This window comes from Brassica napus, chromosome C9 (genome assembly GCF_020379485.1).
Source record: "Brassica napus cultivar Da-Ae chromosome C9, Da-Ae, whole genome shotgun sequence".
NCBI lineage: Eukaryota > Viridiplantae > Streptophyta > Magnoliopsida > Brassicales > Brassicaceae > Brassica > Brassica napus.
In genome coordinates this window covers 20339936-20365025 of record NC_063452.1, presented here as the reverse complement: position 1 = coordinate 20365025, position 25090 = coordinate 20339936, and the positions used below count along the sequence as shown (strand labels likewise).

General features: G+C 36.6%; 4 protein-coding genes across 6 annotated transcripts; 1 reads left to right on the top strand and 3 right to left on the bottom strand.

The window, feature by feature from the left end:
• Positions 1-1998: 1998 nt before the first annotated feature.
• On the bottom strand, positions 1999-4905 carry LOC106383676 (WD repeat-containing protein WDS homolog). Its single transcript, XM_022709918.2, has 5 exons — positions 3634-4905; positions 3445-3546; positions 2802-3122; positions 2421-2741; positions 1999-2347 (listed from the first exon to the last, which is right to left on the bottom strand). The coding sequence occupies exons 1-5, from the start codon at positions 4282-4284 to the stop codon at positions 2183-2185; spliced, it is 1560 nt and encodes a 519-aa protein (XP_022565639.1). The 5' UTR covers positions 4285-4905; the 3' UTR covers positions 1999-2182.
• An 11514-nt stretch (positions 4906-16419) lies between these two features.
• LOC125592526 lies at positions 16420-17043 on the bottom strand. Its single transcript, XM_048767742.1, has one exon. The coding sequence runs from the start codon at positions 17041-17043 to the stop codon at positions 16420-16422; it is 624 nt and encodes a 207-aa protein (XP_048623699.1).
• Positions 17044-18133: 1090 nt separating this feature from the next.
• On the bottom strand, positions 18134-18919 carry LOC111209428 (glutathione S-transferase T3-like). Its single transcript, XM_022709320.1, has one exon. It carries the CDS (start codon positions 18917-18919, stop codon positions 18134-18136), a length of 786 nt encoding a protein of 261 aa, XP_022565041.1.
• Positions 18920-20631: 1712 nt separating this feature from the next.
• Positions 20632-24838, top strand: LOC111209623 (protection of telomeres protein 1a). Of its 3 annotated transcripts, none has more exons than XM_048767553.1 (13): positions 20632-20863; positions 20972-21099; positions 21180-21440; positions 21513-21595; positions 21684-21938; positions 22028-22104; positions 22200-22258; positions 22339-22482; positions 22589-23476; positions 23603-23638; positions 23793-23890; positions 23999-24241; positions 24405-24838. In XM_048767553.1, exons 1-9 carry the CDS (start codon positions 20722-20724, stop codon positions 22808-22810), a joined length of 1371 nt encoding a protein of 456 aa, XP_048623510.1. In that variant the 5' UTR covers positions 20632-20721; the 3' UTR covers positions 22811-23476; positions 23603-23638; positions 23793-23890; positions 23999-24241; positions 24405-24838. The 3 variants fall into 3 exon arrangements, with proteins under 3 accessions (XP_048623510.1, XP_048623509.1, XP_022565362.1); XM_048767552.1 differs by having other exon boundaries at positions 22589-23638; positions 23999-24067; positions 24129-24241; XM_022709641.2 differs by having other exon boundaries at positions 22589-23638.
• The last annotated feature ends 252 nt before the right edge of the window (positions 24839-25090 follow it).

Genomic DNA, 25090 nt, shown 5'->3' with positions numbered 1-25090 from the left:
TAAAGTGCTAGAATGTGACACTTTCATGGTTTAAAATGTGATTTTCCCCAACTAAGTTTGATATAATATCTAGGGAAATTTGGCGACATGACTATAGCAAACAACAAAATTAAGTCTATACCCATTACAATCAAACGGCTATGATATTTCTATAATATTTACTATATTATCTTTTCTCACTTTCACTTCTCTTTTTAATTAACTTTATAAGTTTAAAAATTATATATTCAAATTTTTTATATGTCTATAAAAAACATAGATTTTTTTTTGTATATGACATTTTTGAATTTTGTAAAACTAATATATATTTATAAAATTAAATATATACAGTTATAATACGAAACTATTATATTAATAAAAAATAGAATAGAATTGTAGCTATACAATTTCTATTTTTTATGCGTTTCATATATGTTTCTGCCATATCTCCATCTTTATCTTCCTCTCCCTCTTTCCCTCCTCTTTGTCTTTTTCTCTCTATCTTATATGTAATGTTCGAATAATATATTGTTATATTATATTCTATTTTTTTATTTTATTCTATTTATGTATCATAGAATAAAATTGTTTCAAACCATTCAATATCTCTCCCTCCCTCCCTCCCTCCCTCCCTCCCTCTCTCAGGGAAATTGCATTCTCTATACACCACTTTCTTGATAATTAGCTAAATAAATGGATGTAATGTGTTGAACTGTTTAACTTAGGATACATCTGCCCCTATCTTTAATCATATATGACTATGGAAACTGAAGAGATAAAAGTTTTTTTTGGCTAGTATACCAACATTGTGCGGCCCAAAGAAACATTATTCAAGACATATTGTTAATTTCACCATAGTTTTAAGATTTTTGCCCAATTGACTTTTTTTCCTATATACTCCCACATATTACTATATGGCCACAAATAATAGAATGATAATTTTTTTATTATTTGTACTATATCAATAATTTTGTTCTTTCACATTCTATATTATACAATTAAACATCTATTATACGAATAAATATTCTCTTTCATATTAGACATTGCTTAAATGACTTTGAACTCTACAAATAAACAATACTAATATAATTAATTCTCTTCTATAGTTGTATTTATATTTGAAACAGACTATTCTATATCTTTTGTATAAGTAGAATGGTCGGTAATGCAAACGCTCACGCGCTTCTGAAGGAGTAAAATGTTTATTGATGTGCTAAATTGACACACCTTTCAAGCTATGGTTATTTTGTTAATTTTTTTGCTACTATGATCATCTCACAAATTCACCCATATATCTATCACCCAAGAGCCCTCAAGGGCTACATACGCTATATTATCGACCTAAAGTGTACTCTTAACAAAGACTCCAAAGGAAACAAACTCATTGAACAGGTAATCAGAAGGAATGAATTGTCTTTAAAACCACAAATTTACATAAAGTTATCCACGTCCATTTGTCCATGTCTAGATCGACATTTATTGTTTGTGGATACATAGTATCTTTGTAACATCCGATTTTTGGTATATGTAGAAAGACTTAAGATAATTAATTTAGTTACTTATATCACTAAAGTGTGCTTACTGTTTCGGCACACATCAGTTTAGAACTCAAGAATTAAGTGTGCTTAAGTTGTAGTAGTTGAAGAATGGAAGACCTATCAAGAAATGATTTGCGATATCATATACTGAGGCCAAAGCATGGGAAAAAGTCATGTGGTGATTGCATGGGGAATAAACAAAACTTTCGAACCTTGAAAAAATTAATGTACCGTCCGTTAGACAGGATGGAAATCACGGACCGAGAGAGTGCATGTAGATAGCCCATTAGTCGTGGGCGGTCAGGACATTACAGTCCTATTAAAGACCGAGTCACGTGATGTCGGCAAGAATCGGAATACAAATCTTTTGCTGCTTACCGTCGTTCATTTCCTCCCGAAAATGATCTCACCATATGTATTTCTGTTTGAGATGTTTGTTATTAGTGAATTTGTTTTTGTTTGCTAATTGAAGGAACTCCGATTTGTTAATAATGGAATTTTTCTTTCACGTCTCAAAATCCGGTAATTCAAAACCACAGCGTACCAAAACTCATAAAGCAAAGAATGTTTTTGCAAAGCGAATAAGGAAACAAAACAGAAAGTAACTATACACACAAATATGGAACCACTGTATGTCTCGACTTTAAACCTACTACTGTTTCTGGCTATCTAACCGGTTTACCAGGTCCCCAAATACGGATGGTTTGGTCATCACTCGCAGAGGCCAGCATCAGAGGATTTCTCGGGTTCCAGCTCACACAGTTAACAGTCATGGAATGACCTGATAACACTTCAAGCGGTTTCTTGTTCTTCACATTCCATATGTAAACCTGTGCACAAACCGATCAAATCTCAACCAGAAGAAAGGAACCTGTGTTCGGTCTACAGATATGTGTGTTTTACCTGTGAGTCCTCACTTCCACTGGCGATGAACGAACTGTCCAACCCACCAAAACATGACCGTATCACGTACTTGCTCTGTCTGTGACCCGTAAACTTCAATGGTTGTTTCCACTCTCCAGCAAGATCCCAAAGATGTATCTCTTGGCTGCTCAAGTTGACTATAAAGAACTTACCATCACCTGAAACCGAAAGGGAAGTAATCGCCTGTTCCTCAGTGACAACACGTTCCACTAATGACTCCAAATTCAAGATCCTGATCTCTTTATCCGAAAACACTGTGATCATACTCTCCCCATCCGGCGTCACAGCCAAATCCACCACCTATTAAAGGAACTTGTTCATTTCAAGACCAAAACAAATTTTTTTCACCAAAATACTAACCTTTGGAATTCTAGTTCCTCTCCAGGCTTTGATCTCGTTCCCATCAGTATCCCACATTACAATCCCTCTCTCTGGGTCAGAACTGCCGCAGACAAGCCGAGTTGAGTCAGGGAACCATGCGCAAGAGCTGACCGTGAATACGCTGTCGTTGTTTCCAAATGTGTGTCTCAACTCACCTGACTCAACATCCCATAGCTTGAGAACCTCGGCGTTTCCGCACGTAAGCAGTTTTGTATCGTCGGGGCTCCACGAGACAAAAGAAACTGGATTTTGGTGGCTCTGAAGCGTGTGCATCAGCTCCACTTCGTTGTCATCCAGTACCTGAAACAATATGTTAGTGCCCTAAAGATACACAGAAGTCATACGCGAACAAAATTACCAACCCTTAAGTAGTTACATGGATCATAATGACAAATCGCTATAACTTGCAATATGGAAGTTACTTTTCTGTCGTCATTTAAGTGACTTTTTCTACCTTATATACCCAGCTTCAAGCCAAGGCATCCAAATGTTATTTCCTCAGGAGATATAAAAGAAGAAACCTCCTAAGGTTCTCTTTACCCATCAAAGCTAGCTCATATGGTCTCTCTCTCTCAATGACATAAGGTAAAGATAAGAGAAACCAATGGCCTAAGATATTTACCTTCCATATGATAGCTGTACAATCGCTTGATGCAGTGGCCAGATACTTGCCACTATCAGAAAATTGCACAAACCACACTTCATTTTTGTGAGCCACCAAAACCTGCAAAGACAATAAGAGATTTGAGAAACTATAAGAACCAATGACAAAAGTCCAATAGACACATGGTTTACTAAGAAGGAACAACACCTGAACAGTTTCTGAAGGGATTTGGTCTCTTCCGCAACGGTGATCCTCGTAGAGTGACACTGCATCCCATGAGTTATGATACATACACGTATCAATCTGGTTCATCACAGCAGACTCAACCAAATGCTCCAGCCTTCTCCCAGGAATAACAACAGGCGTAGGAATCAGCTTCTCCAGCTCAGCCAGCAACCTCCTCCTCAAATCTTGAACCAAACAGCTGTCCACTTCACCAGGTTCCATCTCCTTCGAAGTAATAACATCAAAAGCAAGCATGTGAATCTTCTCTCTCCCCACACGGAACACCTGAGCTTGCTTCTGCAGCACACTCAGTGCCAAAGAAGTCTCCCCTCGTCTCAAATACTCAGACAAACACTGCTTCAGCACCAGATACAAAGCAGTGTTCCTCCTGCTGTCGTCCCTCGAATCATCGAAAACCCTGTCGAGGACGGCCAGGGAACTATCCCAGTCCCCGGTCAAAACTTGCTTTTCAAGAAACTCGAAGTCAGAGGATTTACAGGAGATGTTGGACTCTTGTTCAAGACAAGAAGCGGAGTTCTTGTAACCCAAGGAGTACAGGCACTGGATGAGAATCCTGACGAATTCGTGTTTCTTGAGCAAACCTTTTGACCCTAAAACCTCATTATTCTCCATCAAGGACCACTTTACTTGTAGTAGTAATAATAATAAGCTCAAAGGTGATGATGACTTTAAAAGATTCTCTAGAAGATGCTATTTATCAAACTATCTTCCACATTCACAGAGTTAGTTGAGAAGGTCCACAAAAATCAAGTACAAAAACTTCCCGCTGAAATTAGAAAAACAACCCCACAAAAGTAAATGAAATCACTCTCCCAAAAAAAAAAAAAATCAAAACTAATAAAACACGATCTCCGATTCTTAATGTGAATTTGAATTTCTAAAATCAATAATCTAACAGGAGAAATCGCTCGGCAGTGACTCTAAAAGTAAAAGCCCATTCGCGCGAATTCGAAAATGAAATCGGTTACGCTGTTCGAATCGCGGAAACGCCGCGTAGAGCTTCTATAAGCACGATTCGAGAAGAAGGGGAAATGGCTCTGAGAGATTCAAATACGTCGGGAAATGGTGCAAAGAGGAGAGAGATACCAACACAAGCTCAACCAAGAAGATATTGAAGAAGAAGAAGAAGAATCCGAATCATTTTCTTCTTTGGTTTCTTTGATTTTAGATTATTTTCGGGGATGATGTGATCTTTTTTTTTTTTTTTGGGGCAAGAGAGGTGGAAAACCATATACTGTAGGTTGTTTTATATCGTTAAGCCATATCGCTCTAATCTCTCACATTCGTATCTATCTTTGATATTTTTATTTTCAATATTTTTCTGTTTTTATTATAATTAAGCAAAACAATTATGGAAAGGTTATCGGACTAGGGATTTTATAGAATTTGTTTTCCAATTCCTCCCCTTTAGGTATGGTAATAAAATATATCAAAAATTATTGTGGATTATTTAAAAAAACTACGTACACTTCAAATTCAATAAAAATATCATTTAAAAAGATGAAAAGTAGTTTTTTTTTTTCAAAAAAAAAAGGATTAAAAGTAATTATTTTATTTTTCTAACCAGTTGGAAACATGAAAATAAATTTTAATTTTTTTTTCCATAAATTTGTTGATTTGTATGGAATAATGGTCGGTTTTCACAATTCACATAGAGAAATTTCTACCGGGTAAAATATATTTTAAATCAAAAAAAACATAGTAATTGATAAGTTTGTGCATATTGTTTCAGAGAAATTAAAAATAAAAATAAATCTATAATAATAAAATAGAAGAGAAAGACTCCACGATGTGCCACTTCACCCTTCATTTTTTTTTCGACACGTGTCGAGCAGAAAAACAACTTCTTATTCTTTCTGAATCTGTTCGTTTAGTGCAAAGCATTGATGGACTTTAGTTATTTCTGGGTCCTTCCTAATTTCATAACTGCGCTCCGCTTTGGCAGGGTTATATCAGTTTTGTCTTCCCCTTTCTCTTTGACTCCATAACTCTATTGTTTGCCATGGTCTCCGATTAGATTTTCTGTAAAGATTTTTTTTTTTTTAAAACACCTGCTTTAACTCAGTCATAAACTCCACCTCACCTCTCCTTCCACTCCGCCTCATTTATTCAGGTTCACTGACGGTTTATGTAACATATACAAGCTTGACCTATAAATAAGTCTTCTGGAATCGACGAAGACCTACACCGTACATATATCTTAGAGCCTAACCATCTCACGCATCACTATTATCGGCTTTACCCATTCCAAAAAGTGTTCCCCTGGCCGTTTCTTAATGTTTATTTGTTTGTTTTTATAGTGCATCTAAATCTGAACAGAGCAGATTATTATTAAATAAAAAAAACAGTTTCACGTTCAAATTTGTTTATCTTTGAGAATTGACTTAAGAGAATTGACTTAAGAGATTAACCTTACGCTCCATTATACCAATAGTAAAAATTCTCTTATAATAGGAAAAATAAATCTATTATACGAATGCCACCATTAGAACATCGCCTCATCTCTAAAAACAATTTCAAAAAGATATATCCCAAAAACTCGCGGCCAAAAAAACGACAGCAACAAAGGTAGCTATTGTGAGAAGCAGTTGAATCTGAATCAATTGATTATGTACATTCTCTAAGAGCACAATAAAGTCAGAGACTCAGAGTTTTTACATGAAACAAGAATAATATAACACCAAAACTAGATTTACGCTTGCCTTATCGGCTTAGTGTTGCAGATCATTGTCAATACACTCTTTCAGCTACAACCAAAACATAATAATAAAAAAATGTTAAGCCTGCAGATAAAAACATAAAAGATTTTAAAATTCAAGCAATGATATATTGATGAGTCGACCATTATCCTTTACAACACAGTTATCTTTACAATATAACTATTTATCACTAATCCTTAAGTAAACAATCTCATTACCTGCCACAACGATTTAAATAAACAAGATTAAAGCGTAAGTTGCAAGATTAAAGAGTCTCCGAACTAGAAAAAAGATTTTACTAAATACATATTCAAAAAATTATAGTAAATTTGACTTATTAATGTATACTAAATATTTTACATAATTAATTTTTAAATATTACAGAGGTCATTTTTAACTAAAATAATAAACTTCCCCCTTTATAAATTGAAATTCTAATATAAACTGAAACAAAAATATATTATAAAACATCATTTGTTGTTACATAATATGTACTAATTATTATTTATGATATTGTTGAAACTATTTGTCTATTATTTTAAAAATTAAATTTTATAATTTCATCACATTATATTTGATTTTCAATGATTTGGCTTGGAGTAGGTGTATTAATTTATTATTGTGAAAAAAATATTTATTGTAATAATATGAAATTATTACTTTATATTTTTTTCAACTATATGAAATTAGTTATTGAAAAAGTTGATACTCTTAGAAAAAAGCAGCTATTATTGCTTTATATTTTTTCAACTATATGAAATTGAAATAGAAATCAAAAAAAAAAATATAAATCATTTTATTTTCCTTAATTTTTTTATTTAATAATTTTGTGTTCTCTAACAAAAATATTGTTAGTGATCAACTCAAACCAACAAAATAAAATTTACAATATGCGAGGGCTAATAAACAAGAAGCCGAGAACTTCTACAAACAACATGCGAGGGCTAATAAACAAGGCAATGAAGAACATGATTAGTTCACTCCGGTACAAGCCAAATCATAAGCTGGAAGAGCTATTAAGAAGATGGTTTGAAGTAACAACTTATGAGCAGCTTTTATATCTATAGAAGAGTTTTTCGGCTCTTAACAGGATCTGATTTGTATATAACATTCTTTTGATAGTTTGATAAATTTGAAATTTCATCAAAAAAAAACATATTATATTTCACTCTGCTCGATTTTCCTTTTCCTCCGACCTCTCTCTAAAGTTTTTACAAATAAGAATTTCGCTTCCAGTGGCCGGTGGCTTGCCGCCAGTCACTAACTCTTTTTTGTTTTTTTGTTGTAAGATATCTTCGATCCCTAGATCGACTCAATGTATTCCGATTAGCGGATCTATGTTTCTGATTAGCGGATCTAAGCCCCTTTTGCATCTTAATTCTCTATCCCGTGTGACTGTGTTGAAGCTCTTCTTCTCTCTGGTTATCCTCAATCCTCTTTCTTATGAGTATAAATCTTTCTCCTTTTATATGTTATTGGAGATAGTTTCTCAGACATCAAGGAGGATCAGAGGGATTCAACAAAATTGGCATCTTTATTCCAAAGATGGTCCGATATAGGGTCTACTCAAAGTTGATCGAGTTTTTCCCGGAATTAACAATCGGAGTTTGCGGGGAAATTTGACTCAAGAGCATGGTTAATGGCGGAAGTGATAATCAAGAGTGCAAATAATAGTGTTTAAAGTTGAGGAAAAGAAGAATGAAGATGGGTATTGATCGGGCAATCTACCCGGTGAAGATGGCGGAGGGCCACCGGAACTAGCTTTTTGAGATTGCTAGTCTTATTCCTTAACATGTGTTTTCAGTATATGTCTTTGATTGTACACGTGTAGTAATAGGTTGTAAAGTTGTAACGCATGTACTTTGTATTCTTATTATCTTGGGCAATAAACTAAAAGTTGACAAAAAAGAAACATATTATACTTATTATTTTCAATATAAAATAAAATTCGAATAATATATAATATTTAAATATAAATAGTTTTAATATATATTTATCCGTCCTACGGGCGGGCCAACCCCTAATAAATAATAAAGGGTAAGTAAAAAAAGAAAGTGAGATGATTTAGAGCTTGAAGGGGTCAAATGAATTTAGTTAATCTCCTAAATCTCGTGACCATTTCTTTTAATTTAAGATGTTCCTCAAGAAAAAGAAAGGGATTCATTTAGCTTGTTTGGGAAGCAGATGGAGAGGAGGAAGAAGTGAAAGAGTGAGTTCAAGCTGGTGTAATAATAGGAGACTCTAATCGATATGTTAACCTGACCAAAATGTTTTTGAGTTTATAATATGACCAAAACATAAATTCTTGGGTTTAGAATGTGACGTGGCAAACTAAAGGCTTTTCATTGGCTAATTTTTTTCAGTTGACGTGGACGCGTTTAGAGGGTTTGATATCCTACTTTTAGTATTGTTAGATTTAAGTTGTTCCTTAAGAAAAAGAAAGGGATTCATTTAGCTTGTTTGGGAAGCAGATGGAGAGGAGGAAGAAGAGAAAGAGTGAGTTCAAGCTGGTGTAATAATAGGAGACTCTAATCGACATGTTAACCTGACCAAAATGTTTTTGGGTTTATAATATGACTAAAACATAAATTCTTGGGTTTAGAATGTGACGTGGCAAACTAAAGGTTTTTCATTGGCTAATTTTTTCAGTTGACGTGGACGCGTTTAGAGAATTTGATATCCTACTTTTAGTATTGTTAGATTAAGCAAAACAATTATGTGAAAGGTTATTGGACTAGGGATTTTATAGATTTTTTTTTTCAATTCCTCCCCCTTAGGTATGGTAATAAAATATATCAAAAATTATTGTGGATTATTTTAAAAAACTATGTACACTACAAATTCAATAAAAATATCATTTAAAAAGGTGAATGTAAAAAAGTAATTATTTTATTTTTTTCTAACCAATTGGAATTTGGAAACATGAAAATAATATGTCCTTTCTAATAGTTTTTTTTCTCGTAAATCTATTGATTTGTACGAATTGGCATAATGGTCGGTTTTCACAAAAAAAAATACAATAATTGATAAGCTTGTATATTGTTATGAACTTAAGGTTTAGGAATCTGTAAGTTGTGTGTATTATTACTCAATCATAAGTTGCCATTATATATGAGAGTTACAAAGAGATAAAAGGAAAGACATAAATATGGAAAGTGTACAAATACAAGGAAAAGGAAATAGGGTTTCATTTTCTCTAAAGCCTAAGCCGCCTCTCTCTCCTCTTCATGCGGCCGCCTCTCTCTCTCTCTCTAGGGTTGGGCCGTCTCTTCTCTCTTGGAATTGGGCCGGTTATAGACCGGGCCGGTTATGGACATCCATCATATGGTTTATAACACTCCCCCTTGGATGTCATAACCATACAAAGTTCGTAATACGCTTTGGATGTTGCCTCATTAAAACCTTACCAGGAAAACCCAGTGGGACAAAACCATGGTTAAGGAAAAAGAGTACAACACGCATTACTCCCCTTATTCTGAACATCACTGAAAATCTTTCAGTCTACGTATCCCAATCTACGTATATGTCCTTCAAGTTGGCGCATCCCAACCTGATGGTTGAGCTTCATGGATACCAATGACTAATGGTCTCAATATCAAGGCAAGGCGCCAATAGTACTTAAGGTTAGGGACGTGTATGTCTTTAGTGCCTTATGGTCGAACATGAGCTAAACATATAAGAGATTCTCGGCAAGAACACATGTCCGGCCTAGTATGGCTTGTCTATTACATCAAGGCGCCAATGGTACTTGGGTAATGGACTTTACCAGACCAAAGACATATTTCTTGTCCTTCTTGGGACCATAGGATCCGTGTCCAAGTCAGGGATATTCACGACAATCTCCTTCTTGCGGACCAAACAGACCAGTGTCTAAAACAAGTGATCTCACGCCCATGTACTAGATAATGAATGAGAATGATCCACATTAAATCCCTTGAGTACCCTTTTCTGAATATACTATTTGATGCACAAGGATTTCATTGTTAATGTACTAAAGCTGTAGTCCCAAACAAAACTTTGTTTTCCATGATCTTTCATCTCAAACTCTTTCTTGTGATATTCAATTGTTTGGGAAATTATACCCAGAGGTTCCTAGGATATTCAGATCATATACTTTGATGATTATCAATATTGTTCTCGAGAACTTGCTGTACTTTCAGCTCAATACCCTCTAGTACTTTCATTATCCAGTGGATCATATAAATATGCAGCCACTACATCAATTTGGTGCAAGTCTACTTTTTCTCTCTTATATAGCCAGACTTATGAGAAATCTAAAAGTAGTTGCATCCACCACATGGGAGTATGTCTCTTCATAATCTATTACTGGTTTTTGTGAGAATCCCTGTGCAATATCAGCTTTATATCTCACGATTTCTATTCCTCACAAGACCCATTTATATCCACTGGTTTTAACATCATATGGCGTTTTAATCATATGGCCAAATACGCCTTTCTTCTTTAAACTATTTAACCCCACGTTTCCATTCAATCCAATTTGTTCTAGGAGTGCGCACTCTTATACTAACATGGGTTCATGATCCTCGCTTATATTCATAAATTCAAGTGCTACCTTGTATGCAAATAAATCATCTTATGTCGACATTCTTTATTGGTTCCATTATGTTCCAGACATGATATAATCGATTGAGATTCATTATTATCAGGACCTTTAATACTTTGTAGCTTGGCGTCCCAAGCTACATTTTTTGGTACCTGTACCTTAGAGCCGGCCGGCCTTATCTCCATGTCTGGGATGGTTTCCTTAGTAACCTCGGATTTAGATTTTGATTATCATTCTTTTGCACCTTTCTTTTGTTTCCGAGGATTCTTATCTTTTGGAACCTATTGGTCGATCTTGTATAGACTCTGTAGCAACTTGACTGTGTCTCTCTTGGACATAAATTTCGTTGGTGCTTTACAAGCTGGTTTATATATGACTTAGTCATTTTTCGGGTCAGCAAATGTGTCTGGCATTTGATTAGCTAGCTTTGTAAATATATAATCTTTGGACGTCTATTTCACATTTTTTAGTCTGAGGATCTTGCCAAGACAATGATGGTTGATGCCATTCTGTTTCTCTTACCAGCTTATTATTTTCTCCCCCTAATGTTGGATAGTCGGATTCATTAAACATGCAATCCGGGTTCTTGGGCACTAAATAGATCACCCATATTTGGCTCAAGGTACTTCATTATTTGTGGGAGATTCATATCCAACATATATCCCCATCCTCATCCTCTTCTAAGGATCCATCTTAGACGGCACATATATTTGTGGTGGCTTATCCAAATATCTCAAGATGGTATATGTCTGGCTCATGACCCGTAATAAATTTGAGATGAGAATATCTATGCTCACTTAAATGGTCTGATGCTTATTAGTTAAGGTGCATGTAAATTCGTGAGTCCTCAAGCCTTGGACTGAGAGTTTGGACCTATGGGTAGTGGCCAATACAGATTTATAAAAGGATTCAGCCAAGCTATATATAGTATGGACATGTGTGGATTTGTCCTCACTGCCCCCTCATGGACATATTATAATCTTTAAGTGCTTTGGGACATCATGACCTAATGAGTTTCCCTTGTGTTCATGCTACACACGTGAGATTCTATGTGATAACTCTTTGTGCCTTTTCCAATATCAATTTCGCATCACGTTTTGGACCAGGATGACCAATTCGGTCATGTCATAAAGTGTATAATTTTGTGAATAAACCATTCTGGTTACCATGACTTTTTCCTCTATCATACTAATCTTGGCATAGTCTAGATCAATAGAGAATGCAGGTATAGTGTTTAGGACTTAATATGGCCTTGGGCGATTTTCATAACTCTGAAGGAACTGTTGTTTCCTTTTGCCCATTGTATCATTGTGGAAACCAATCTTATATCTCTATATTTTATAATCTCAATGGGTTTCTTTGGGTGAGTATAAAGCATCTAAATGCTTGTCCTTATACATATCTAGCCATAGACCTTAATGTGTACCATACCCGCAATTTATAAACTCATATTGGCATTTTTTAATAAAATCATTCATTCCTTTTATTAAGTTTTAATAAAACAAGTTCGAAGAAATGAAAACATAGAAATGAAAAACACCAAAACAAAGAACACATAAATTTAGATTACAAATGTCAAAATCAATCTTCAGTCTTTTAGACAATCTGAAGTTTCATAATCCATAAGATCGTCCTTCTCATGATTGAAGTCATTTTCATCATCTTGGTAAGCCATATGGGCTTCAGGATTCTTCCCTTTCAGACTCTCTTGATAGAGGTCAACAAGATGCTTGGGAGTCCTACAAGTCTTAGCCCAATGATTGCTCATACCACACCTATGGCACACGGATTCGTCTGGTTTGGACGAGTGTTAGGGTTTAAATGAAGATCCATGGCCGCGACCATGACCTCGTCCAAATGAGCCATGGTCTCGACCATTTCCTCGCCTGCGGCCAAAAGATCTTCGACCGCGTCCACGTCCGTTCGACTTGTCTCAACTACGGCCATACTGGCCGTTTCCTTAGACGTGGTTGGACTCTTTATTGTCCTCTGTCGTGTGTGCTTCAGGTAGTGGAGCTGATCCAAGAGATCTCATCTGACTGTTTCTCATCAATAATTCATTGTTCTGCTTAGCGAGCAAGAGACAAGAAATAAGATTAGCATAGGTCTTAAAACCTTTCTCACGGTACTGTTGTTGTAACATCACATTGCTTGCATGGAAAGTGGAAAAAGTTTTCTCAAGCATATCATGTTCCGTAATACTTTCACCACACAGTTTCATTTTAGAAACAATCTTAAACAGTGCAAAGTTATACTCGTCCACAGACTTATAGTCTTGGATTCTGAGATTCGTCCAATCAAACCGAGCTTTTGGTAAGATCACCATTCTCTGGTGATCATATCTCGATTTCAATTCGTTCCAAAGATCTAGTGGATTCTCAATGGTTAGATACTGATCCTTGAGACTCTCAGCTAGATGATGAGGAATGATCAAGATGGCTCTGTAACGATCTTTCTCATTATCATTATTGTTCTCGGTGATACATTCACCGAGACCCTTGGATTTCATAATGATCTTAGCATCGAGCGCCCATTGAAGGTAGTTATCTCCAGAAATCCAGGTTGTTGATTTTCGACATCTGAAATCATAGATTAATATCTTTAGGTCTTTAGGAATAGGGTTTAAACGAATAGGGTTTTAGGTTTAAACAATCAATCAATGCCTCACGGCCAAGATCTATGCCTCTCGGCCAATAAGCATGCCGCACGGCCATGAATGCAATCGGTTCAATCTTATGCATTTAGTTTGTCATGTAATTGCAATCCTAACATACATTGTTTCTATATGATGCAATCAATACGAACAAACCTCTCGGCCAAACAAAAGAACAAGCCACACAGTTACTTGATTTGATTCAATACCATTCGTAGAAAAGTTCTAAGTGCAATTTGCAGTCAATCAATTGTGATCAAATTAGGGTATGAATGCAACAAGGCCACACGGCCACAAGGTATGATCAAGAACTATTAACCTAGAATGCAACAAGGCCACACAGCCACAATTCAGATTCGATTTCAAAATAATCTAGACTAGGTTATTAGGGTCTCAGTTTAAACAATCTAAACAATCTTAATTAATTCAGATTCAAATTTAAAAAATCTTACCAATAGTTCTAGGTGATCAAATCAATCAATTAATATTCAATTCAAACAATCAAAATCGATTTTCAAAATTAGGATTTTAGGGTTTCGATTTGATTAACAAGCAATTACAATTTTAGGATGATCAATTCAATCTCAATCAACATTCAATCAGTTTTAATTAATCAGTTTTTCGAATTAGGGTTTAGGTATTTTCGAAAATTTGATCTTAGATCAAAGAGATTTGATTTGAGATTCAAAACCTTTAAGGCTTTGATTTTAATTGATCAATGGATCAATCTCGATTTTAGGGTTTGGGGATCGAATTTATAGAGCTTCGATTTACTCATTAGGGATTGATCTATTATCCTATGGCTTTTATCTTTAGAGATTAGGTTTTATGGTTTCATTCTTTACAAGCAATCCAAATTCGATTTTCATGTTCGTAGAATTCAAATTTACCTTTAGTTTTAGTTGATTGTTGAAACCGGACCACCAAGAGAATGAACCTCGAGCTGGGCAGGAACGCGAGCTGAACACGAGCTGCCCTGGACGCGAACGGATTGAGGTTGGAGACGCGAGCAGCTGATCGTCGAACAGGAGCTCTTACAGTCGGGATCGCGAGTGGCTCTGATGCGAACGGGGCGATTGCAGTCTGGAACGCGAGCTGTCCTTGATGCAAGATGGAGCTGAGTTTGTCTAGGATCAGGAAAGCCTTGGGGCTGGAGCTGATCAGGTGGACACGAGCTGGAACGGAGTCACGAATGGATTAGGGTTCGTCGGTATCGTCGGGTTCGGATTAGGGTTTTAAAGCAAATCGGCGTGCACTGTATCTGTGCATGAGGGCGCGTCGGTGGTCAGGTCGACAAGCGGTTTGCACTGACTGATTCGTCTCGGCAAGGGCTTCAATTTGATATCTTGATCATTTTCTGGGTTCTCACGGTTTGGGAGAACGGCCTCTTTGAAGTTCTGAGGCAGATTCCTTTTCGTTTTAGGGTTTTAGGGTTTTGTTGATTTGGTTTTAGGCTCAGAGTGTTAGAGGCTATCGTGATGATAACGTGTTATGAACTTAAGGTTTAGGAATCTGTAAGTTGTGTGTATTATTAATCAATCATAAGTTGCCATTATATATGAGAGTTACAAAGAGATAAAAGGAAAGACATAAATATGGAAAGTGTACAAATACAAGGAAAAGGAAATATGGTTTCCTTGTCTCTAAAGCCTAAGCCGCCTCTCTCTCCTCTTCATGCGGCCGCCTCTCTCTCTCTCTCTAGGGTTGGACCGTCTCTCTCTCTTGGTATTGGACCGGTTATAGACCGGGCGGGTTATAGACCGGGACGGTTATGGACATCCATGATATGGTTTATAACATATATATTGTTTTTGAATCTAGTTTCTGCAAAAATAAAAAAAAAGGTAATCGTGAAAGTAAAAAAAGATGCGAGATTAAAGAGGGTAGTAAGAGCATGTACATCAATGAACCCCCTCTTGGGGTTCATAAGTATTGTTTATTAATTTTATGGTGGAGGATGAATAGTGATGAACCCGGATCAATTATGCTTCTCCATCAATGAACCTGAAGTGTGGGTTCATAAGAATAAAATAATTTTTGTTTGACAAAAAAAAGAATTTTTTTTTTTTGAAAAGTGAATATTCAATATAATGAGAATTTTATTCAATACAATGGAAAAAAAGTTGGTTTTTAAATTTTGAAAAGTGAATATTCAATATAATGGAAAAATATTTACAAAAGCTTTTAAAATATTTCTTAAAAGTTTTTATTCAATACATTGAGAATTCATGAACATACAAAGATTATTCATCATGATTACCATATTTTTCCCAAACATTTTCAACTAAAGCAGCTTTCAAACGCTCATGTATATGTGGATCCCGAATTTGATTGCGAATGGTAAGCATAGGGACATTGACACTTTCTCTACTTTTCACCTTGGAACTTCGGCTAGACTCTCCTGACTCGAACTCAGATGTATCAATTTGAATGTATCCATGTCGTTCGTCCTCCACTATCATATTGTGTAATATGACACAAGTTGTCATTATCTTTCCTATATTTTCCTTGTCCCATAGTAGAGCTGGATTTTTAACAATTGCAAACCTCGATTGCAATACTCCAAAAGCCCGTTCGACATCTTTTCTGGTGGATTCTTGACGTTCAGCAAATAACTCTGCTTTAGGACCTTGAGGAAGTTTGATGGATTGGATAAATGTTGCCCAATTAGGATTAATTCCATCGGTAAGATAGTAGGCCATACGATAAGTGTGGTTGTTGACCTTGAACTTAACTTTAGGTGCTCGACCTTGTAAAATGTCATCAAAAACTGGTGACCGATCAAGAACATTGATATCGTTGAGGGTACCTGGTAATCCAAAAAATGAGTGTCATATCCAAAGATCTTGTGATTCCACAGCTTCTAAGACAATTGTTGGCTTTCCTGAAGAACGTGTGTATTGACCTTTCCAAGCCGTTGGGCAGTTTTTCCACTCCCAATGCATACAATCGATGCTGCCTATCATCCTCGAAAACCCGCGTGCCTCTCCAGCGTCAAGTAGTCTTTGAAGATCTTCTGGTGTAGGTCTTCTTAGATACTCATCTCCAAACAATTGTATTATCGCTTCCGTGAAATATTCCAAACATAAAAGTGCAGTAGTTGCCGCAAGTCGGAGATATTCGTCATTCGCATCTCCGGCTTGACCATATGCCAACATTCGTATTGCTGAAGTGCATTTTTGAAGTGCAGATAGGCCGCACCTTCCGTGACCATTTTTTCGTTGCTCAAAGTATGGAACTTCATTATTTAGGCGTTCGACAATGCGAAGGAACAAAGGTTTGTTCATTCGAAAACGCCGCCTAAACATTTCGGGTGGGTATGTTGGATTTTCACTAAAATAGTCATGCCATAGTTGATTTTGTCCTTGTTCCCGATCTCTTTCGATATACACTCGTCTCTCCGGGTCGTTCGCTATAACAGAGTCGATGAAATCATCAATTTGTTGGTCGACCATTTCTTCAAAAACTTCATATACTTCATCATTTGAGGAGCTTGACATTCTTCCCTTATTTAAAAAAAAAAACAAATTCTAAAATATCAATTTTATTCTCAACCTAATATAATATTATAAAATAATAAAATGAATTAATCCAAACAGATAATTATCAATTTTATTCTCAACCTAGTATAATATTATAAAATAATAAAATGAATTAATCCAAACAAACATTTTATCAAATTTTAAAATTAACTGTGTGTAGCCAAATTATCAATTTTATTGTCAACCTAGTATAAAATTATAAAATTTTAAAATCAAAATATCCAAACTTACAATATCCAAATTTTTTTCGATAGTTTTCCTTACATGTAGTCGTATAGTTTTATTGGATTTTATATGACTGCATATGTTTGAATTTTAGTAAGATAGTAGAAGTTATTTTGTTATATGAAAGAGTGAAATACAAGAGGAAATGTAATAAATATCATATGTTGGTTTGTGCACGGTTTTGGAGGGTCGGATGCAGTGTTGTTGTTGGTGAGGCGGTTGAGGCAGACGGATGCAGTGTTCTTGTGTTCTTGGTTTGTAGTAGATCAAGTGCGATACAAAACTTGTGTTCTTGGTTAGAAATGAATTATATATGATGATACAGAGAAACAATGAGAAGAAGTTGAGTTTTCATTTAGAAACATACATGAAGAGAGCATATTTATATATGATTGTTTGTTACATAACCCGTGACATAAAGCAGTGTAGAAACAAAGTACAACCCGTGAATTAAGAACATAGTAGCAGTGTACAAACTAACAAAAGAGTACACTGCATCCGTTTGACATAAAGCAACAACAGTGTAGAAACTAACAAAATACTACACTGCATCCGTAGAGAAAAAGCAACAACAGCCAAGCAACATCAGACATAGCAACCCGTGATCCAGACATGATGACAATCCCGTGACCTGCAAAACAAAAACCAAACTACAAAGTTAATAACTCTTTCTCTTCAGGCAAGTAAATAATAAAAAACAGAGATTCTACGAAGCAACAAACTTAATAACTAAACATATTCAGGCAAGTAAATAATGAAAAAACAGAGATTAACCAATTCAATCAAGCAGTTCAGAAATGAGTTTGTTTTTGAGACTGATTTCGTTTGGAGATAGATCAGTGTCATTTTTGGAAAGGAGACGATCAAGGAGTTTCTGCTGGGAAATTTTCTTTCTCGCATCCAGGATGCTCTCTATTTGATCGAAAGCAGCTTCATTCTTGTGCCACTTGCGTTTGCTTGCTTTCTCAGCCTTTACACCCGCCGGTCTAACCTCCTCCTCAGGCATCACCTCTTCATTCTCCTTCCTTTTCTCCTTCGCGCCATCTCTGGACTTCGAGTATGACTTCCATTTCTGATCATATCTCAGTACCCTCCAACAGTGTTCCATGGTGAACTTCACATGGTAATCATTAAAGAAGATGTCATGGGAAGCCTTCATGACATCATTCTCATTTTGACCACTAGATTGCTCCTTCAAAGCCGCCTCATAACTCCCCAAAAACTTGCACACCTGCTCGTTCACCCTTCCCCACCTCTGCTTACACTGACTCCACTCTCTAGCAATGGAGCCAGTGAGCTGAGCGCTTGAATTGAAGTAGTCCTCAATTATCTTCCAAAAGGATCCTCCCTTCTGCTCGTTACTGACAATAGCATCCTTGCTCGTGTTCAGCCAACCACTGATGAGCACTAGGTATTCTTTTGTTGACCACTTTCTCTTTACAACCGGTTTCACTAACCCGGGAGAATTGCCTACTGCCTCAGCAAAGCCGCATTCCATTGCTAGACTGCTCTGCGAAGCTAAGAGCAAAGTAAACCCGGGAGAGTTTATGGTAAAGGGATCCATTTTCGTTATGGTTTAGGTTGATGTAATAAGTTAATGGGGTTTGGGTAGTCTATTTAAACTAGTTTAAGCTACCACAGGAGAGAAAAATTAAATTCTAGCTGCAAAACATTCAATATAAAAGCCAGTATAGAACACCTACTTCACAGAGAGCAGTCATTACACATCAAATCAACCACTTAATACAATCAACTACTCAAGACAATTAGAGCAAGCAACCAACCAACACAGAGTTAATTCCACTGTACTTTTCGTTCTAGCTAATTAATACTATCAGAGGAACCAACCAAAACAGACTACTAGGTCAGTTCAGTTTAGTTTGGTTTCAAAAACAATTACTTTTTTAAAAAAGTACCTCTGATTATCAGTCGAAGCAGACCTTCTCCAGGGTACCCACCTCGACAGTGAGGTAATCAACCTGCTCAGACAGGGTTGTAAACTGTACCTGAACATGGAAACAACAATAATACAGTGTTATACTTACTGACTCAATAAGTATAATGTAACAAAAATAAAGAGAAAGGAAATACACTTACCTCCAGGTCCTCAATCCGTTTATTGAGTTTCCACACCCCCTTCATAACCTGCTCAGCCTCATCCAGACGCTTGCTCAACGTTTTGATCTCCTCCTGGACACCAACCACCCAAGGATGACGATAATGCAACCCATCATCCTTGTTCACAACAGAAAACAAATATTAGAGAGAGTTCAAGTTACATAAATTATAAGAACATGATTACAAATTGACACTGACCTCATAATTTACGCATGTGAAGAAACGCTTTCCAGGAAGACTGTCGTAATCTTCCTTCCCCCGAACCTCGTCAATGATTCTCCCACCGCAAGCACACCTTCTTGGAACCCCGTACTGTGAATCCGCGACGAACCCTAACATGTTGCAGTGATCCTTTTGCTTCTTTGAATGTCTTCTTTCTTCTGCGGGATCCATCTGCACCAGAAAGAGAAACAGTTAACTAAGATAAACACAAATCTCTATTTCAATTGACACACAAACGAACCCTATATCAAACCAGATTGATGATTTGCTACCCTAACAAAGAAACCCCCAAATCGATTTCAGATCGCAGACTCTATTGAACCCTAACAAAGAAAACCCTAACAAAGAAACCCCCAAATCGATTTCAGATCGCAGACTCTATTGACCCTAACAAAGAAAACCCTAACAAATAAACCCCCAAATCGATTTCAGATCGCAGACTCTATTGAACCCTAACAAAGAAAACCCTAACAAATAAACCCCCAAATCGATACAATCAGACGAAGCAACCAACTCGAAAACGGACCTCAGCTCGATGAGATCTCACTACGTCGTCGATTTGATGGAGAATTGAGCTCTGGATCGGCGTCGCTACAAAAATCGCCTCTCGAGTCGCAAACCCTAGCTTTTTTGGAGAGAGGAGGAAATGAGGAGATTCACGCGTATCCACTACTTTTTCCGTCGACAACGCGCGTCGCAGAAGCCAATAACTTCTCTCCACGTGGCTTGAACTCGTTTCATGCGGGCTCTCTCCAACGGCCCGGTTCAGCGAAAATGACCCAATTTTCATTTTTTTTTCGATAAAAAACCCTATGAACCTCAGCCCATGACTCGCCTATGAACCCTTAATGGACTTGCTCTAAGTGACCAGTGAGATGATTTAGAGCCCAAAGGGGGCAAATGATTTAGAGCCCAAAGGGGGCAAACGAAGTTAGTCTCCTAAATCTCGTGACCATTTCTTTTCTTTTAATTTAAGCGGTTCCTTAAGAAAAAGAAAGGGATTCATTTAGCTTGTTTGGGAAGCAGATGGAGAGGAGGAAGAAGAGAGAGAGTGAGTTCAAGTTCAAGCTGGTGAAACTAAAAGACGCCATTAACCTAATCGACCAACAAGTTAATCTCCTTGGTATCGTTCTTGACCGAAAAGAACCCAAGCTATGCCGCAACAACGGTAACATCGCCAACCCCCAAATGCTCCTTTCTTCTTATTCTCCCAGATTTTAGATTTTGTTTTGTTTTTTGTCTCAGTCTATCGTTTAATTGCGTACTATTGTGTCAGATTGGATATGTACGCTTAGTATAATCGATGGTTCCTACGAAAGACCTGGCCTTACTGTTAATGTATTTAGCAATAAGCGTGAAGAGCTTCCGAACCACGATGGGATGATTCTGTTTATAAACATCAAGGTACATTTTGCTTCTGTTTTGTTGCTTTTGTCTTAAAGAAGATATAAAAAAAAACCATTTTTTTTTTAATTTGTCTGTAGATGAAATCTTATGGTGGTGGGAACAGAGTAAATGCTGCCTGTAACAAAGGGGTTTCTTCCTTTGCCTTGTTTAAAAGACGAACCGACGAGGCTTTTATCTGTTACCAACGCACCTCCAATTTTCGCTGTGAAGAGAGATACAAGAGTTCTATGGAGGAGCTAGCCAAATTGTTTCCTACTAGTTGCAGCCTTGATCAAAATCTGGAGTTTTCATTTTTGAGGGAGATCAAGGAAGGAAAACCCTTCAATCTGCTGTGCAAGGTAACATTTGAGTCTTTAATTCAACAAAGCCTTACATCTGATCTAACCTTGTTTTGTTTTCTCATAGTGTAGATCCTCCTCCATGTCGTCAATGAAGAAGAAGACATGAGCACCATTTTCGTTTGGGATGGAACTGATGCACCCCCTGCTTCTATGTTAGCATTCCAACAAAAAAAGTTTTAAAACTTTTTAGCTATCCATATTATATGCTTACTCTTTCTTCTATTTGGACCTTTTTAACAGTGGGTTTAAAGACACGTCAGCTGTTACCAATCTCTCACTTCTCTCAAGAGATACATTGCGCAGCTTTCCCACTGTTGGAACCATATTGAGACTCTCTCTAAGTAATCATCTGTTATATGGTGTTAAACCTGGTGACTGGGTGAAACTCTACCAGTTACTTTGTGTTGTTGATAAGGGATCTTGGGTAGCTAGTGTTACGGACTCCACAACGGTTACTCTAGCACATGATGATCATTTAGTAGAAAAGATTATGAGGTTAGTAACTTCTTTTAGTCTCTCTCCAACTTGTGTCCCTTTCTGCCTACCCCCAATAATCTATGGATGTTATGTTGACACAAAACTAGGATTTATGATAAGAGAATCACATCAAAGTTTGGGCACATTCCGTTTTGGTGTTTTCCATCTCCTCCGGGATTTACAGGTTACACTGCTTTTAAAAAATAATAATCATAGAAAGATTACTTGTTTCGGTAGTGATAAGGATTAAAAATGTCTAACATTTTGTTTTTGCTTCAGAAACAGATGACGATCAAGCCCCATTTGTTACACTCAGAGACATTATAACTTTCTCCAAGGTAATAATGTAACCGATTTTTTTTTTTTTTTACATTATATTGAATGTAGTAGAATGAAAATCATTGTTACTTGGATACAGGTTACATACAAATACAGATGCATTGTTCGAGTCGTATCTGCATTTCGTTCGCAAGAAGAGGACGAGAATCGTCATTACCGAGTTTTGTTGACCCTGGAGGATCCAACAGCTACTTTGGAGGCTTTCTTATGCGACAAAGACGCAGTTAAATAATAATTAAATAACATTTCGGTTTATGCATCTAAAACAGTAAACATAGATTAATCATCATCTCTTATAATCCTTAAAGTAGAGTTTCTTTTACTGGCAGGAGTACTTTTGGGGCTTAGGGTTACAGAACACAGAGATGTTGAGGAAGCAGTGGAATCAGTTGCTTGGAATAACAAGGGAAAGCTCAGTGTCTTTGGGTATAAGAAATCCACCATGGATCGAGTGCTGTATCTTCTCCTATTATACCAATAAAGCTGACCCTTGGAATACAAGATTATACAAAATATTTGGCACTCGCCTTCTTGATTTAGAAGCTGTTTAGTGGGTCAAATCACTAGAAATTTAGGTATTTAGACCATGTTTATAAATATAGGATGTTCTTGACTTAGCTGTCATTGAGACCATATAAAGTAGTGGCAAATTTGTTTTAAGTAGATACTAGCTGCAAGGGATATGGTCTATAAAAATGAATCAATCTGGTTTGTGGTTACAAACCATTAAATCAGACTTTACATCACCGGAAACAATTAGTCTCAATGCAGAGAGCGCTTTGGGAAGAAGCACCACCGCAACTCTGCTTTTGTTGAACAACTAATTTCATATTCAAAACATAAATAGGTATCAGAATCTATCTATATATATAAAATAGACTTTCAATCACTCCTAGTGCTGCCATCAAAGACGACACGTCAGAAATAGGAAGCTTCCTGCGTTGACACGTGTCTATGTAAAAGAAACGCTCCGTTTCATTTAAATTAGATATAATGGGCTTAAGTTTGTACTGTATTTTCGGCCCATAATCCTAATCTGATAAGGCTGAAAAGTGTGTCCTTCTCTCTTCTGCCTGCGACGGCTATGGTGACGCTAGAGTTTCTTCACCGTTACTAAAACAGTTTTAGTTATGGTTTCTTGGTGTTTAATCCCAAATCTGACGCCCACTATATTTATACCCCCTTGAGTTTGCGTCCTTGAAGCTCTGTCGATTTGGGTATAAATATGTTCGTATTTCTCTTCTAGAAATCATCCTCTCCTCATCACTCTTCTCTTATCTTCTTAGAGTATACTAATTCACTGTTTAATGGCTTCCTCGAGGGTGGTCTTCTCCGATTTGAAGTCCAGCCCACAGAATAGAAAGAATAAATTTTACCAGGTTTAGATTTAACGTTTTTTATTTTTTGTTTTGAGTTCCACAAGAGGTTCTGCAAATCAGTTAATTACGCATCTTAGTCTTAAAGAGATATTGTGTGTTTGTAATGATCATGTTGAGCAAAAAGTTCTGCTAATGTCTAAACAAAAATTTTCAGATCCAAACTGTAAAACGGCTGCACAACGAGTGGATAGAGAATACATATCGATGGGTCACTGGATTTCTGGAAATATTTGAAGAAGGTTTCATAAGAAGGTAAGTCAAATTGTGAAGACACTTTCAACTAACAACACATTTACAAGTTTATACTAATGTTCTGCCCAAGCTTTGATTCTAAATAACAAAGACCTTAAACGTTAACAGGGGACTGCAATCAGAGGGGGTATTCAAGAGAGGTGAATCAGAAAATTCCCAGAAACAAACTGGAGAATGGTGAGTATGATGACGCAGACGATCAATTCTATGAAGAATATTTTGACCATGACTTGGGCAGGGATGAGTATAAAGATGAACGACACTATGCAAGGGTAAAGATGTTGAAGAAGAGGAAGAGAAAACTGTTAAGACGGATGCAAAAGACAACAAAATCATTTCACTCATGACATGGTTACTAAAATCCCTTACTCTCTTACTCTATCTCTCTTTATCTAAGTAGAATGCATCTACTTGGCATATAATATCAAATGTTAGAAAGGGATCAAGTGTTTCTTTCTTAATTTCGATGAGAAGATCATATATGGTGTCTTGACCATGATCTCTTGCTTGACAGGAAAGGAAGTGAAAAAAGCATTGTGCATGATAACGATGATGCAGTAAGTCGAGAAAATCACAAGGTCTTGAAGAACAAAATAGAAGGTCAACCTCTATTCATATGTCACGGTTAGATCAAGTGGGGATGAACTAGACGCCATGGCTGAGTCATTGCCCAGGGTTAACTAGAAGGGTGGTCGGGTCAGTTACATGATCAAGCCAAGGTTCATGAGCTTCAAGCCATGTTTGCAGGGGAAGCAACATATATAACCCACTACTCTACAATTCTTGGTGCTTAGTTTAGTTGTTTCAAGGAAGCCAATAGGCTTCTCAAGCATTAAAAAGTGATCCTTGAGTGTTTGTTTTAAGATATATATTTTTGGTCAATGTGTTTAGAGAAGCTTAATCAGTTTTGTAAGATTTTTTTTGTTAAGAAAGAATAAACTTCTATTATATGTCACGATTTTTTCTGGAGTAGGAAGCATATAAGAGAAGTGTAGAACAGTTGGTGAAGCAATAGAATGGGTTTAGGTCTACAAGAGGAGGAGATTCGCATATGGGCTGCTCGGGTTGTAAAATTTCCAGTGGAGGAGGAATGTGAGGTTTTGGATACATGAGCAACACAGAGGTAAGAACTAAGACAGCATTTGCTCTTGATGATTGAAACAACGTGATGTGTTACTAATGCAATTGTATTGTTTTAGG